The 17212-nt window shown below is 37.7% G+C and overlaps 1 protein-coding gene across 8 annotated transcripts in view; it reads right to left on the bottom strand.

The window, feature by feature from the left end:
* Positions 1-17212, bottom strand: part of LOC117341475 (dual specificity tyrosine-phosphorylation-regulated kinase 1A-like) — an 84894-nt gene that overhangs the window by 31065 nt on the left and 36617 nt on the right. For 6 of the 8 annotated variants that reach the window (XM_033903335.1, XM_033903339.1, XM_033903340.1 and 3 more), the window contains exon 2: positions 6785-7002. In XM_033903335.1, the coding sequence (XP_033759226.1) occupies positions 6785-6970 (186 nt within the window). In that variant the 5' untranslated portion in view covers positions 6971-7002. Of the gene's footprint in view, positions 1-6784; positions 7003-9672; positions 9959-16987; positions 17103-17212 lie in introns of those variants that run through there. The other 2 variants (XM_033903334.1, XM_033903338.1) reach the window with 2 other exon arrangements.

Raw genomic sequence — 17212 nt, 5'->3', positions numbered from 1 at the left:
ACATGAGGTATGCATGTATATTCTGCATTCCACACTCGGTGACATGCATAAGCATGAGCTGTATATGTGATGGCAGAGAATCTCTTAACCCGGATGGCTCTTTATGATCAGGGCAACTGAATTGCGCGAGACAACAGGAACTGTGTGTGCATCGTGCACCAACAAAACCTGGCTATTGATTTATTATTCGACACGATTCTGGCTGTAATACCCAGAGACAGACGGGACTCTAATATATAGATCCGATGTGGAGTCTGTCCTTCGTACCCATCTATACTGTTCTGCAACCGGTACATGTCACTTGTATATAGAGGCCCTGCAAACAGCACATGTCACTCATATAGCAAAGGCCCTGTTTCCATCACTCATATTATATATGCATACTTTGCAACATGCACATGTCACTATTTTAGTGGCCCTGCAGTCTGAACATGTCACTTACTATTATAGAGGCCCTGCAGTCTGAACATGTCACTTACTATTATAGAGGCCCTGCAGTCTGTACATGTAACTCATATTATAGAGGCCCTGCAAACTGTAAATGCCACTCATATCACAGAGGCCCCACAAACTGTACATGTCATCTTGCTTTCATAATTGAGGCCCTTAAATATGCACCTCATCAAAACTAAGCAAGTGAGCTGAAGGGAAATTCCCTCTACAAGAAAGGTTCACCACTGTGACACACGAACCCCTAGTTTGTCTGGTTCACCACTGTGACACACGAACCCCTAGTTTGTCTGGTTCACCACTGTGACACACGAACCACTAGTTTGTCTGGTTCACCACTGTGACACACGAACCCCTAGTTTGTCTGGTTCACCACTGTGACACACGAACCCCTAGTTTGTCTGGTTCACCACTGTGACACACGAACCCCTTGTTTGTCTGGTTCACCACTGTAACACACGAACCTCTAGTTTGTCTGGTTCACCACTGTGACACACGAACCTCTACTTTGTCTGGTTCACCACTATGACACACGAATCCCTAGTTTGTCTGGTTCACCACTGCGACAATCCCTCGATGTCTCACTACAACCTTGATTAACTGTACTAGTATAGTATGGTTGCCGTACAACAACACCGGAAAATGACATGAACATATGATTGTGATCAATTAATGTTTTAGGCCATGTGTTCTTTACATCAGAAGTGTCAGCAGGTTAAAGACATGATCATCCGCTTTACTGCTCTCTAATGACATCCCACCTGTGTGCTATATATAGCTTGTACACAATTATCCCATCTGTGTGCTATAAATAACTGGTGTACCTATTAACCCCATAAACACCTGCAGGAAAAGTCTATCTAACTCACCTAGACAATTCGATACTATTTACCTATACAATACCTCACTTGGATTTCTCGTTAACCTATGAACGACCCCTCATTAATGTTTTACCTGCATTATAATCTATAGTGGGAGTCGAGTCAAGAGTCAACAGTTCTCGGTATCTGACAAAGATTCTTCTTACCTTACAGAGTCTACGCTTGTTGGTATAAAACTTCAGATCAAGAACCATAGGAATTGTTTGAATTACGAACCAAAATTTGTTTAAAACCCTTTTACTGCTTATACAGTACTTGTACTTATAACCATCAACAATTAGTTATGTACAAAGTGAAAGATTTTTTGTCAATTTTTTTTGTTGCATCAGTGTGGACTGAATAATGATCCCATCTACATTAAGATGCCGATCAAGCTCCTGTTCTCTACATAATGCACAAAAATGATATATTTTTATAAAAATTAATTCCATGCAGAACATTCATAATGTCCCTAACCCAATTCATATGTAAATTTGTGATTTTAGCTGAGAGACTTAGCCATGAATTTATTTAGTTTTTCATTCACTTTAAGGCATCAATTATGCTACCAACAATGTATCTTGTAAAGTATAAGGATAAATACTGGTTTATCAACATAAAATCTCTGATAATGCATTAATAATTCACTTCAACTTGGTAAGTTTCCGATTACTTTATGACTAAGTGTGATTAGACATAATATCTGAGGCCAAAACGAAGTATTAGGCTTCATTTTTGATAAATATTGACAAGAAAAAGTGAAAAAGATAGAATATATGGACATCTTTAGGTGCCAATTATCTAATGTGATCAATTTACTGTGTGGTTACTTAAGCTGATCTGATTAAAGTAAAAAAATATTATTTTTTTTATAAATTTCTGTGATTTGCTTTATTCATATATTTTACTTGTGAAAGATTTAATTTATTTACATTTAGCATCAAGAAATGCAGATTGAACTCAGACTGAATCAGCTGACTGTCTGGTTGTCGACAAAAACAGCTGACCCTCCAATAGCTTGGCATTATGAACCTTGCCCATGCTTGGTCGTGTGAACCCTGAAGGTTCAGACGATTCTCCAACTACCTACATCGGCTGACCCAGAGCTTCGTCGTCTGGCCGTTGGGGTCCCTGTCGGCTCGGGACAATCTCAGCACACTAACTCTCCACTACTTTTCTTAATTTCTCAGAAATTCTGTCTGTATAGACTGGTAACCACGACAACGCAATTCCCTCCCAGACAATATTGATCTTTGTAAATTGTGGTAAGATTGGTGCAGAGGTGGTGCACAGGCAGAGCGTTCCAATGTTGTATCACAATACCTAATACAAGGGTAAATACCTACGATAGGACAGACGTCTACTACAGGGTAAATACCTACGATAGGACAGATGTCTACTACAGGGTAAATACCTACGATAGGACAGATGTCTACTACAGGGTAAATACCTACGATAGGACAGACGTCTACTACAGGGTAAATACCTACGATAGGACAGACGTCTACTACAGGGTAAATACCTACGATAGGACAGACGTCTACTTCAGGGTAAATACCTACGATAGGACAGATGTCTACTACAGGGTAAATACCCTACGATAGGACAGATGTCTTACTACAGGGTAAATACCTACGATAGGACAGATGTCTATACGTCTACTACAGGGACAGATGTCTACTACAGGGTAAATACCTACGATAGGACAGATGTCTACTACAGGGTAAATACCTACGATAGGACGGACGTCTACTAGAGGGTAAATACCTACGATAGGACAGATGTCTACTACAGGGTAAATACCTACGATAGGACGGACGTCTACTAGAGGGTAAATACCTACGATAGGACAGACGTCTACTACAGATACCTATGATAGGACAGACGTCTACTACAGGGTAAATACCTACGATGGGACAGACGTCTACTACAGGGTAAATACCTACGATAGGACAGACGTCTACTACAGGGTAAATACCTACGATTGGACAGATACAGGTCCGATATATGCATGACAGTGTACCTGCTTCAGAGCAGAAATACCCTCTGCAGGGCTGAGATACCAGATTAAGGGGCAGATACCTAGTTTCAATTGTTTTAAAATAAAGTTGCTATTGATATAAGAGCATGTTACATAATAACACAACAGATATTACAATTATAGCATATAACACAAGCCTACACTAAAGGCATCAATCAATACATTATACAAATAAATCAAGCTGAAATATGTGTTAATTAGAACCATATTGATCTGGGGTTAGAATTTTAAATTTTTTGAGTAGTAAGATAGTGTAATCCCTGAACGGTAGCCCTAACCTAAGAGCACTATAACTAGATTGCATTGATCTTGTTTGCAAGGACTGCATTACTTATTGATTTCTGTATAGTTATACTATTTAGCTGGCCTGGTACATCGACGTGCCCCACATATACTTATTCAAGTTTACATCATAGTAATACAGATGCCCCACATATACTTATTCAAGTTTACATCATAGTAATACATCACAATCATATTTATGATTTCTTAATTAAAACCACACCATTTCCTTTCAAAACATAATTTTTTTTTAAAACCAAACAATTGCCTTTCAAAGTAGTAATTTTTCAAAACCACACCACTTTCCAAACCATATAATTTTTCTTTAAAACTACAAATTTTTCAAAACTGCACCATTTTCTTTCAAAAATATTTTCAAAACTACACTATTTCTCTTTCGAGATATTAACTTTACAAACACTCTTGCCATTTTGAATATATTTGTTATGCCTGTTTTTGCCTGCAATATGTAGCAGTCTGTAATTCTGCTTTCATCTGATACTGGTTGGTATCAGTTGGGTGAGATCAAGTTTGGGAGCACAGTTGTGAAAATGAGACAGTGGAGGTCTTCTGTGTGTGATAAGGTGGGATGGCGCTCACTATTTACCTTCTTTTGGAATATGATTCACCTACAGGAAGTAGCCGAGTCTGTTAACAGGAACTACCCCTTCCAGGTAACTACCCCTCTTCCCGCCGAAAAAACAACAACACCGGATGACAGATCAGGTGGTGACCTTATGAGGTCATGAACTTATCTATCTACAATGATGACTGTCGGCAGGAGTTATCCATTCATCCACTCACAAAGATCAGTTCTACCTGTTCTGTACAGGTATTATCCTAACTCTTAACCATCCAAATGGCTCCTTCCCTCTCCCCCACCCCTTCCAAATGTCTCCTCTCCCAACCCCATCCAAATGTCCCCTACCCCAACCCCATCCAAAATGCCCTACACCCAATCCAACTATAATTTGAAATATCAAATTGATGTTAAGCACTAAACAGAAAAGAGGAAGTGAATATGTAATTGAATTTTCAAATTTTCTTTAAATGGTTGGGAGATAGGGAACACTCTATAAGAATAATTTTGTTGTTATTGATGTTCTGTGTTTTATTATGTGATTGTTATAGTAATGATTTTTTTATTATTCTGATTAAAAGTTTGATGGATTAGAATGATGATATAATCCATTATAAATTCACCTTTTAATAGATTACAGATTTATTCTGACATTTATTTGTTCAATGTATATTCATTGGATAATTTTATTTTTACCCATGATAAAATACTAAAATTTGATTTGGCAGTTTCAATATTTCTGTACCATTGATTTCAAGGATTTTTTGTCTCGATATCAAAATAACCACTCTATACTCAATATGTAAAAAACAAAATTCTTTTTAAATATTCAAATCGATTTTCTTTTTTGCATATTAATTATTATAACCCCATCATCTAATTCTGTCAAACAGGAAATACATAGCAGCCACAAACTTAATTTTTAAATCTGTCAATGGCAGGTTTATATATATAGATCATTAGATGTAATCATGGAATCAAATGCATATATCTAACCCCATAAAGAAAACCTTAGTATCAATTGAAATCCTAAATTAAACTTTTCATCATAGTTATTATTGTTTGGATCTTTTTGAGGGGCTTGGTTTGGTGGTGGTGGTGGAGGGGTGTTGTTAGGGGTTTAGAAGGGACTGAATTTTAAATTATTATACCTCCCCTTCCTAACAGGAAAGTTCTTTATCTTTTAAATTAACTTATTGTGAGTTTCTAGTTTCCGAAGTCACCTCCTTATAAAGGCATCAAGATTTGAAGCCCTTAGCATCACTGACGAGTCCTAGAATGATGAAACAGCTGTATGGTGTCCCTAACATCATTGACGAGTCCTAGAAGGATGTATGCCCTACTGTCCCTATGAAAGGTGCTAAATATCTTTTAAGTCATCTGTATGATCCTTGCATCCAATCTAGTTCCAGTCTCTGCCATCTTGGTATTTTTGTACTTGTGTCGGTATCACGTGTAACTTGACTATCTTATCCTGCAGTTATGTCTGTAAAAACTTCACCAAATAAATCTTCAACATCACTTGTGCTAAAAATAGCCTCGTTTACTCCTCCATATTCCTCTTCATTACAGCTTAGGCATCGCTGATCTATTTTTAGCTGGAATCGTTGACAACACATGCCTGCCTTAGCTACAGAAGCCAATCCAAGCCCAGCCTCTTATGCTAATGTTTACACCCTCTCTCTAAGTTTAGCCCAAAGCTTCAAATAAATCTGCACTCATTCTCTGGTGTGAAATCAGAGGATCTAAATATAGCTTCATCATAAATAATCGGTGCATAAAAACTAGCAGAAAATGAAAAAGATTTCAATTTTGACAATGTATTCGTGTCTGAATCAGATTTTGAATCGGATGAGTTTGCGTGGGTGTGTGCTGTATTGAAAGATTGTATTACAAAGGATGATATGTACTTATGTATACGGGATTTTATTTTGTAATATTTAGTTTTATGATGAAATATGAAGGTGCTGAATCCACTTAGTTTCCTAAAACTATCTGTCAAAGAGAAATCTTTTTGCTGCAAAATTGATTTTCCTAAAATCCTACAGCATAAAATGTACATTGGAGAATTTTTTTTATTGCAACCAGTGAATTACATACGGTTAGTATCCATATAGTTCAAGTGTGTTGGTAAATTAATTATACATGGATAGCCATGATATTTTCATTGTCTCTCCATCAACACCGCCATGCTGTGATTTGTTTTACCCTTTATATATGGGAATGGGGTCTGGGAAGGGGCCTTAACTTTCATTTTTTTATAGAAAAGAGGTGAATTGGGAAGGAAATTTTCATGAAAAAAAACTACAAAATTTGAGAATTTGGCTTTGATGTGAAATGTTTCCTTTTGGGGAATGAGGATGATTATCTTGGAAATCACTGTGAATTGTTTGTACCATTAATTTCCTCAAACAGCTGTAGATATCATATGGGTGGGCTTATTACAAGACATGGGCTTATTGTTGGAGAAGTACACTATATTGATATAGGTGGACTTATTTCAAGGCATCAACTTATTGCCGGATAAATATAGCATATTCTACAGTACATGGGATTATACAAAGTTCTTACTTCATTAATATGCTTGTATGTTTTGATCAGGTCAACGCTGAGTTTTCGGAGCGGTGCAGTAGTGGGCTCCCGGAAGGAGTTTGGGATACGGTTCTGCATGGCGGCCATTTCCTGCTGCTGCTGCAGGGCGTCGGCCATCCTGTCAAGCTGATCGGCAGCCGCTCCGGTCAGCTCCCGATACACCATACTAGGATCATGGCGCGCTTTGGACAGCTGGCCTACAACAGAAATGAGAGAACTTGGTCACAAAATGTTCAACATTCAAAATCTGAGTGTACAGGTCTTTTTGGGGCCGATATCAAATTTATAGTTTATCCTAAATCCCGAAATTTGAAGCTTACTCTTGAAAGTAGAAAATTTTCTTCATGTAAATATTAAGTTTCGACATTAAAAGTTTTATATATAACATATACTTGGTTACCTTGAAAATTTGGGATATCGAAATTTTGACGACCCCTACTGACTTTGAGATAACGAAATTTGACTGTATAGCGAGTTGTCTACCTTCAGTTAAACCATTCAAGTGACCCACAAAACTTAACACAGTACAGGAATGCCTATATTAATTTTTGATGGATGTGTTGAGAATTTGCAATTGATCTCTTGTTTGTACAGTATTCGGCCAGATGGGAATAATGGCAGTACTTGACAAGAAATATAGTGAGGGCTAATTGGGTTAGGGCACAATAACCATCTGGTATGTGAATGCATTTGCTAGACATGAAGTGGATGATAGCCTCACATGTTTTATCAAATGTGAATCAAGCATGGATTACCATGACAAAACAGTACATCAACATTGATTGTCAAAGTGGATTTTCGGTGTACAACAAGTAATACTGAAACATATATCTCAACTGCAGCTTTTAAAATCAAGTCTGAAAAATTTACGAAATAATTCTGCAAAAGCAAGTTTTCTTTATTATCAGACCCTGATGAAGGAACTTTTACGTCTTTATAATTAGTGAACTTTTAAAGCTAGACTAATTACCAGGTTCTTGACAGATATAAAGACATAGGATAGAGAACCTTGCAGTAGTACAATCCGGCAGCTTCTCCTTTCAGACTTGCATTACATTTCTATAATATGCTTTTTCAGTGATAATTGCATCCATTATTTATCCGACTGAGCTGAAATAACTTGTAACTGGGACCCAGAATGACACATACGTTCATCCCCATTCACACCTTTATCAGCATGCAAGCATGTCACTTCCTCAACACCACAGATATTATACATAAACGGTACGAGACAGCAAAAATTCTACCTAAGGGATTACTATGTAATGTCAATGCACAAAAGAAAAGCTTAAAGATGATTTTTTAGTAACTTTCAAGCTTTCCCAATGCAATCCATTAGATTTGACTGTACTTTGTCGTAAACACATAAACATCCTGGTACTTTTTATTTTAAGAAATTACGTGTCAATATTTTATACTGTAGACAAAATGTTACAAATTTTTCCACAAATGTGTCACTTGCACTGAAGAAATCGTCATGATAACATTTTTCAAGTACATACATTGCGGTAAAGCTCATCTAGATTCTAACACTGTAACATGTAGCAATGTTTTCCTAAATGAAACTCAAAATTGCGTATGACATTAGTGTCAAATCAAAGGATAAATTTTGAAACCAGATTCCTCTTTTGCTGAAAAATAATCTGTATAGAAAAAATCAAATTCACATTCTTCAAATCCCCGAAATTCCTTCGTTACAATTATTCCTGAAATCTGCTAAGCTTTTTTTTGTATTGAAGTGGGTAGTATATTTGTTCATATTATATAGGAAAATAGCATTCTCATTCTTCAATCCCTGAAATTTGTGAACCAATATTCCTGAAATGTGCCATCTCCTCCCCCCCCCCCCCCCCCCCCCTTTTACTATTTGTTAGTATTTATAAAGGAAAATCCCCCTCACTTTAAATACTTCAAAACCCTTAATTTCCCATTACATTAATGAACCAATCTGAATCCTAAGATATGCAATCTTGTTTATTATAGTAATTGGTGTTGGTTCATTAAAATAATTCTCCACCCCCCCCCCCCCCCCCCCCCCCCATATTATTTCTCCTCTCTGTACTACCACGGATATCTAGGCCAGGAACATCATCACCTGTACAGATATCCAGGAACATCATCACCTGTACATGAATCAGTCACACCTTTCTGCCTGAGATGGCGTGTCCGCCCTCAATACACATATTCTACTCGTCTCATTAACATAATTATGAATGGAAGGCCAAGGTTGACGAGAGAGGACTACATCAGGTTGTTCCAACCTCCATGATCTACAGAGGCATCCAACCATGTCATGATCATCTGCTTCTTGTGTTACAACATTAGTGATGGCATTCATTATGTAGTGAAACCCACCACCTCTTAATGATTCCTCACACAATAGACATAGCTGTTGACATTCTATTTAGGTCTCAATAACTAGGTCGTGGGACCAGCAAGTTATTTTTCTAAAATTTGACTTTCAGCAATTCCTACACATGTATTAAATCAAATGTTCAAATCTTAATTGTACAGAAACAGCTGCTGATAATACTGATTAGTCATGACACACAGAACCGTACTTTTATGATAGAAAAATTCATATATAAAATCACCAGAATATTGTACAATTAGCCAGCATAAAAAAAAAATAAATAAATTACGATTGAAATTAAAATATCAGTGCAGACAAACATGTAAATACTAAGGTTAGAAAGAAGAGCGAGATATAAAATAGATTTGTCCAAGGTTGAAAGATATCAGAGCCCAGCTGATTCTAAACAGCCATACAAACTAACACCCATTCATAAATCAGGTCCAGACTATTCTTCATTACAGACCCATAACAACACAATCAGCACACCAACCCCACAGAGAGGATTGCCTACCTGTCTATATCTCGTTAGTGACCTGAGTCCACCTGTGTGGGGGTCGGGACACATATCCTAGGGAGCGTCCTACATGCCCATGTAGCAGTACCTGTAAGTGTCTACTTTACATTACATGCTGGAACATGTCATTTACTTCCCACAGTTTTTCTCCACACGATCAATTCCACGGTGTTAACTTATGACGGGAGATTTAAACCTCACACTTATTGACAGAAACGTCAAAATCTGGGTAAATCCTTCTCAAGTTGTCCTAAATATTGACAACAGATGAAACAAGAAGAAATCCAAAACAATATAATAGACTGCCCCTAAAACAGGAAATAAACCGAGGAGAAACATCAACAATGAAGCAGTGCATTGTGGGAGAAAGTTCACAGGGGTTCAAAGATGAATGCAGGGTATATGTGTGTACACATGGCCGCCACTGGGTCAGTCGTTATACCAGTAAAGTACAGGTAGCTTGATTATAGATAAGACCTGTTTTAGCATGGTGATGTGACTACAAACGGCCATGATTGTATCAGTCCATTATCAGTATCTACACAAAGAAAGCATTTACATCATTTTGATTTACAATATACAAAATGTTTTCCAATCAGGAATTTTTTTTAAGGTAGGCCTGTTGTTATCGGGACTAGCTTCCAAAATACCTGACTAAATCCCTTGTATCCATTCATAGTTCAAATCAAACGTGACAAAATCTATTATTGTAACAACATGTGGTTTATTTTCTATCAGTGAGCGATACATACCAGCAGCACTCAACACTGATAGACTGGGTGGAGTTTTTCTGTGCCAACGATAATGATGCATCTCCAACAAGACAGAGGTGATGTGTAGGTGTTCTATCAAATTCTAATTATAATTCAGCAATAAAATTTAATTAAATCGAAACTGAGAGAGACTGGGTGGGGTTTAGAACGGACTATTAATAAGCCTTACACAAGATTCATAATAGAAATCGGATGGACAATTACACAAGATTCATAATAGAAATCGGATGGACAATTACACAAGATTCATAATAGATATCGGATGGACAATTACACAAGATTCATAATAGATATCGGATGGACAAGATTCATCACATCATCATTGTAGAGTTGTTGAATTACTAAGCATATTGGACTATTAAGCCTTACACAAGATTCATAATAGATATCGGATGGACAAGATTCACATCATCATTGTAGAGTTGTTGAATTACTAAGCATATTGGACTATTAAGCCTTACACAAGATTCATAATAGATATCGGATGGACAAGATTCACATCATCATTGTAGAGTTGTTGAATTACTAAGCATATTGGACTATTAAGCCTTACACAAGATTCATAATAGAAATCGGATGGACAATTACACAAGATTCATAATAGATATCGGATGGACAAGATTCACATCATCATTGTAGAGTTGTTGAATTACTAAGCATATTGGACTATTAAGCCTTACACAAGATTCATAATAGATATCGGATGGACAAGATTCACATCATCATTGTAGAGTTGTTGAATTACTAAGCATATTGGACTATTAAGCCTTACACAAGATTCATAATAGATATCGGATGGACAAGATTCACATCATCATTGTAGAGTTGTTGAATTACTAAGCATATGATCAATAGTAGTACCACTTCCTGCTGGCTCATTTCCTCCCTCTTCAAATCTTTATAAAACACTTAGAGCTTTTTATCTGCCCAGCCAATGGTGGTGTAAATAACCAGAGTAAGTTGAGGAATGTGAACACTTCAAACGTGGATTAGCAGAAGAGATGAAAGGCCAGGTAGTGAGTGTTATGACTATAGATGGCCTATCTACAGGATTCAGAAGAACTTTCACTGTTTACACATCAAAGCTAGGCCTGGTATTAGAGGTGTAAGCCCACATAGAAGGTCTGGCTTTGTCTAATGGTAGTGATTTAGTGATAGGGGTATCAGGTCCACATGATTCGCCCAGGTGTCCATTAGCATGGAGAATTTCAGTTATGGTCTGGATAAAAAAATTAAATACAGAAAATATTCATGAACATCCATATTCTTATAATATTTGGAGGTGTCCATTAGCACTGAGAAATTTGGTTGCATTCTCAACGGAAAATAGGGAAAATTTTCACAAATTTGATAATTTTTCGAATAAGTTTAGTTGCCTATTAGCACTGAGAAATTAAGTCACATTATCAATGGAAAATAGGAAACATTTCAAGAATATACTACAAAACAACTGTTATTCAAACCAATCACAACCTAAAAAGTATCATTAAGTTGATTGATAAACATATGTATAATATCATACAGAGATTATAAAGAAGAATTCCGTTGCATCACAAAACCTGTACTGTACTGTGGTCATACCAAACCACTAATTTACATTCGACACTCCTCACCATCCACATCAAAGTCCTCGTTATAGCCCCCAAGAATGATTGTCAATGAGCTGCAAATGTTGGCTTCCCGAATAATGAATTAATTTCCATTAATGGGGAAATATGGTATGTCATTTTTTGACTTGGCATAAAATGGTGACATTTTGTGTTCAGGGTGACAATTCCTGAGAGAATACAATGTCACAGTATAATGTTGACATTAGAGGATAACCAACAGGTTTTTGGTCCCCTGATAAAGGTTGATGGGGGCGGAAAAGCGGACATCAAATCATAGAAAATAATAATCTAGGTCAATGATACATTCTATTACGTTTCATATTTATATATATAAGCCTCCAAATGGTTCTGGTTCTGATGCTGGGGTAGACATTTCTACATTCATAAATTATGTACCTAATCCTGTGATTCAAATAAGTGGTCTTATTAGTTTAAATATTTGAGGATTGTAGTATTTGTAGTCGGTAGTAAACAGTTGATAATGATTATAATAAATGTACATTTATATCAAGGACAAATGTTGTAATCAATTAGTCTGATAAAAGTTTGTTCAGTTTTTTTTTATATTAATGATATTCATAAATCCATAGAACATTATTACATTTGGTCTGAACTAAAAATATTCATCTATATGTGAAATACTATACCCAGACAATGACGGACATTCAAGCAAAGAAATGAAATTTGTCACCAATTTGCTGTTACATCGGAAAATATGGAAGTCAGCAGCATTTCACCAAAACCATGAAATCATTTGAAGTGACTTCAATCTTTTGTTTTCTGGATACAGTTGCCTTTTAATTAAACATATTACTATATATTATTACATCGTAAATATGTTTCTCTATACTTTGTTTTGTGAAAGAAAATAAAGTTAAATTGAATTAAATGGTAACTTAATATTGTTAATATATTTAAATCTCCTCAATCGCTTGTCAAAAATATCGGTTAAATATAAGATCAAATACTTCTTGGTTTGGTAACATAAGCTACATTAAACCAGAGATTTACAGACACTTTCAGAAATTGCTGATTAATCGCCTTTTCAAAATCGTCAACGATGAGTGATTCAATTTTTTTTCAAAATGATTTTTGAACATTTTTTATCGTGTGCCCATACATACAACTAACTGAAAAGTAACATCTGCTCAAATGATTCACCGCCATACCTACCAATGTATCTTTTTCTTTCTCAACTTTCTGTCTTTGTAGCTCTACCTAGCAGGGTTATTATAAGAGGTTATTATGTATTTGTGAGGTGTATAAATGATCAGTGAGTCCCTATAAAGTCTAGATCTGTGATCCACTGTCATGGCACCTCTGTAGAATACCTATGGAATGTCAGTACATATGATATACCAGTGTAATAACCCCTGACCTTCAGACCCATTGTCACAGGGTGATTATGTAAGTGTTATGACAAGAGGAAATGATTATATCACTGACCTAATGACCTAAGGTGTGGGAGGCCTGGCCCTACCTGTACAGTATACATGCATTCAATTAAGTAAACAGTTGTAATAGCCACTGGTCATCACTGGTCTGAACTAGGGTTGGGAAAAGGTATTCTGAGGTCATGGTCCAGTAGCTATATATAGACAGCTTTAGTAGACATTGGTCACCAGTAGTAACAGCAGGGGAGCATTATGTAGTAGGTCAGGTCACACCTAGTGGGGAGGGGGGAGTGGAGTAGCTCATCTGGGGTCACACAGTCCAGTAAATATGGTAACTACTGAGTGTGTGGGACGGGTTGGTGGATTGGTCACCTAAAGTCAGTAGGGTGGGGTAGGCGGAGGTATAGATCCTCTGGGTAGGTAGTTAATACAGTAAACATCTGGAGGTTATGGTCTAGTAAACAGTAAACATCTGGAGGTTACAGTTTAGTAAACAGAGGTTGGGAAGAGGGGTGTATGTGGACAGGAGAGATATTTGTCATCTGGCGTCATGGTCTATTAAACAGATCAGTTTGGGGATCATATGAGTTTATGGTCCATTAAACACACATGAAAACAGTGGAAATGAGGTCAGTGGATAAGAAGATAGGCTCAGTTATCATCCATACACTAACACAACATGGGGAGACTACCATACCAAGAGATGGACACGGAACACAACATGGGGAGACTACCATACCAAGAGATGGACACAGAACACAACATGGGGAGACTAAGAGATGGACACGGAACACAACATGGGGAGACTAAGAGATGGACACGGAACACAACATGGGGAGACCAAGAGATGGACACGGAACACAACATGGGGAGACTACCATACCAAGAGATGGACACGGAACACAACATGGGGAGACTAAGAGATGGACACGGAACACAACATGGGGAGACTAAGAGATGGACACAGAACACAACATGGGGAGACCAAGAGATGGACACGGAACACAACATGGGGAGACCAAGAGATGGACACGGAACACAACATGGGGAGACTAAGAGATGGACACGGAACACAACATGGGGAGACCAAGAGATGGACACGGAACACAACATGGGGAGACTACCATACCAAGAGATGGACACGGAACACAACATGGGGAGACTAAGAGATGGACACGGAACACAACATGGGGAGACTACCATACCAAGAGATGGACACGGAACACAACATGGGGAGACTAGGAGATGGACACGGAACACAACATGGGGAGACTACCATACCAAGAGATGGACACGGAACACAACATGGGGAGACTACCATACCAAGAGATGGACACGGAACACAACATGGGGAGACTAAGAGATGGACACGGAACACAACATAAGGGAGACTAAGAGATTGGCAAAGTACATGAAGAGGGAGGAGAATATTGTGTCTAAAAAGGAAATAAAGACAGCTACGTAGAGCTACTATATACTGACAGAAGCTAAGTGGGAGTTATTCCACTGGGAGCTCAGGGCTGAGTGTTAAGGAATGATATATGGACCAATATGTAGGTCAGATCCCACCAAATACTAAATATGTAACATACAGACGTGGGAGTGACATGGTGACAGCCCCCTACGTCACCACCAGGGCTGTGGGAGGTACTGGTGGCACATTTACAGTTTAGGAAGGGCTGGTATTAAAATGAAATCAGATCACAGTTCTGACAGACAGACCATGAGGGACACCTACTTACAGTTGGGGTGTAATAAGGTTGTGTTTAACTCCCTATAGGATTACATTAAAGAAACACAAGATACTGATGAAGAGCCTCTCTCTCTCTCTCTCTCCATATATATTATCTCTAAGCTTGGTAGTTATGACTTATATCCCTTGCTTAAATGAACTATTACATACAATCTTTTCCCCAATATCAGATTCACAGCATCCTTTGTCTGAATAAATTGAGAAAATATCGTCTTAACATTTGGGAAGTATAACAAACTCACAGCCATGTTTAACAGTTTGGGCAACATCTATATATGGCTTCTTATTACCTTATATATTGTTATTATGGATGAAAAATATCACTATAGTATAGGAAAGAAGGATGAAAGAGAGTGTCAGGGAGTGTGAGCATGTGCACTGTGCTTTGGTGGGGGTAGGGGTAGGAGTAGGGAGGAGTGAGATGGGTGGGGAGGAGTGAGATGGGGTGGGGAAGTGTGAGGGGTGGGGAAGAATGAGGGGCGAGGAAGTGTGAGATGAGTGAGTGTGTGCAAGACTCGGGTGGGGGTAGGGAGTGTCAGAGGGGTGGGGATGTGAGGGGAAGGGAGGGGATGTGAGGGGCGTGTGTGTCTGGGTTGGGGGGAGTGTGAAGGGCATGTGTGTATGGGTTGGGGTAGGGAAGCGGGGAGTGTGTGTGTGCACGAGTTGGGGTAGAGAAACGTGAGGGGCGTGTGTGTGTGTGTGTGTGTGCGTGCGGGCTGGGGTAGGGAAACATGAGGGGCGTGTGCGTGCGGGCTGGGGTAGAGAAGCCTTGGGGGTGTGTGTGGAGTTTTGGTAATGTAGAGAAAGCCAGATGTGATTGTTAATGAAGGCATTGTGTAGTGCTCCACAATAACACACACCTAAAGGTCAGCTGGATACATTGAGAAGGTATGTGTGTTGATCACCAGATGGTACATACATCCCTGTGTGTGTATACATACTACAAACAGATTGGCTAATATCTATATGACAACCAACAGGATATCAAGCTATTTTTGGATTCCTGTTTTTTTTATCTAGCATTTCCTACATATTTCAGTAAGGAATACATACACAACACCAAATTTGACTGGCTAAAGCATCTTCACATTTCCTCGATAAGCTATCAGATCATAACCATTAACATTCCATTTTGAATATAATACATTCAGTTATATCATAACAAATACTTCAGGTTTTAACATTTGCTTCATGATACTAAAAAGAAAATATTTTCTAGAAATAACCTTTTGTAACTGCATAGTAAATTATCTTAATTGAATATCAAGCTTCAATTTAATTCATTCTCATAGTGGAAGATAATATTTCTTCTTGAAAATAAATTAAAATTTCTCAACAAGTGCGTGTCAAATTAACAGTTCTCTTCGTACAAACCATTCATTTTATATAAATAGTAATTAATTCAAAATTATTTTTTTTTTTATCTCTGTTTGAATTTCTCTCTCAGCTCAAGTAAAAAATTGATCAAGTTCTCATCAGATATATAAGAAATGATGTTTTACAAGATATTTTGAGTATGAAGTCTACACTGAAACAAAATCACCCGATATAGAAATCAGACCACCCATACATTCTGTCTTCCAGGTTTAACAACCACATATATATTAAAAGAAACAAAGGATGGCCAAACAAGAAGGGTTTTTAGATGAAGTAAGATCAGATCTAAAAATAGCTCTGAGGAAAACTGAAGTCACGCAGAGCTAAACAAAGAAAAAACTCAGAATACATAGAGGCTATATGACAAAGGCCGACTGTGATAATCACAACACAAAGTAAACATACCCATTGCATCTTAGTATCTTGAAACACTGGCGTACAGCTTCATGCTGATATCAGTTCTGTACATGGGAATCCATATCGCTTGTATAAACAACAATATGATAAATATATATGTATATCCTGTGTAAAAAAACTTGAGGCCCTCCAGTGCCAAATACCTCTCCCTAGACTGAAAGCTCTAACCACAAATATGTGTTGGGGGAGGTTTCTATTCTAGGGATCTGTTTC

This window comes from Pecten maximus, chromosome 13 (genome assembly GCF_902652985.1).
Source record: "Pecten maximus chromosome 13, xPecMax1.1, whole genome shotgun sequence".
In the NCBI taxonomy this organism is placed as follows: domain Eukaryota; kingdom Metazoa; phylum Mollusca; class Bivalvia; order Pectinida; family Pectinidae; genus Pecten; species Pecten maximus.
The sequence above is the reverse complement of the archived record's forward strand: the minus strand, read 5'-3'. Positions and strand labels throughout refer to the sequence as shown.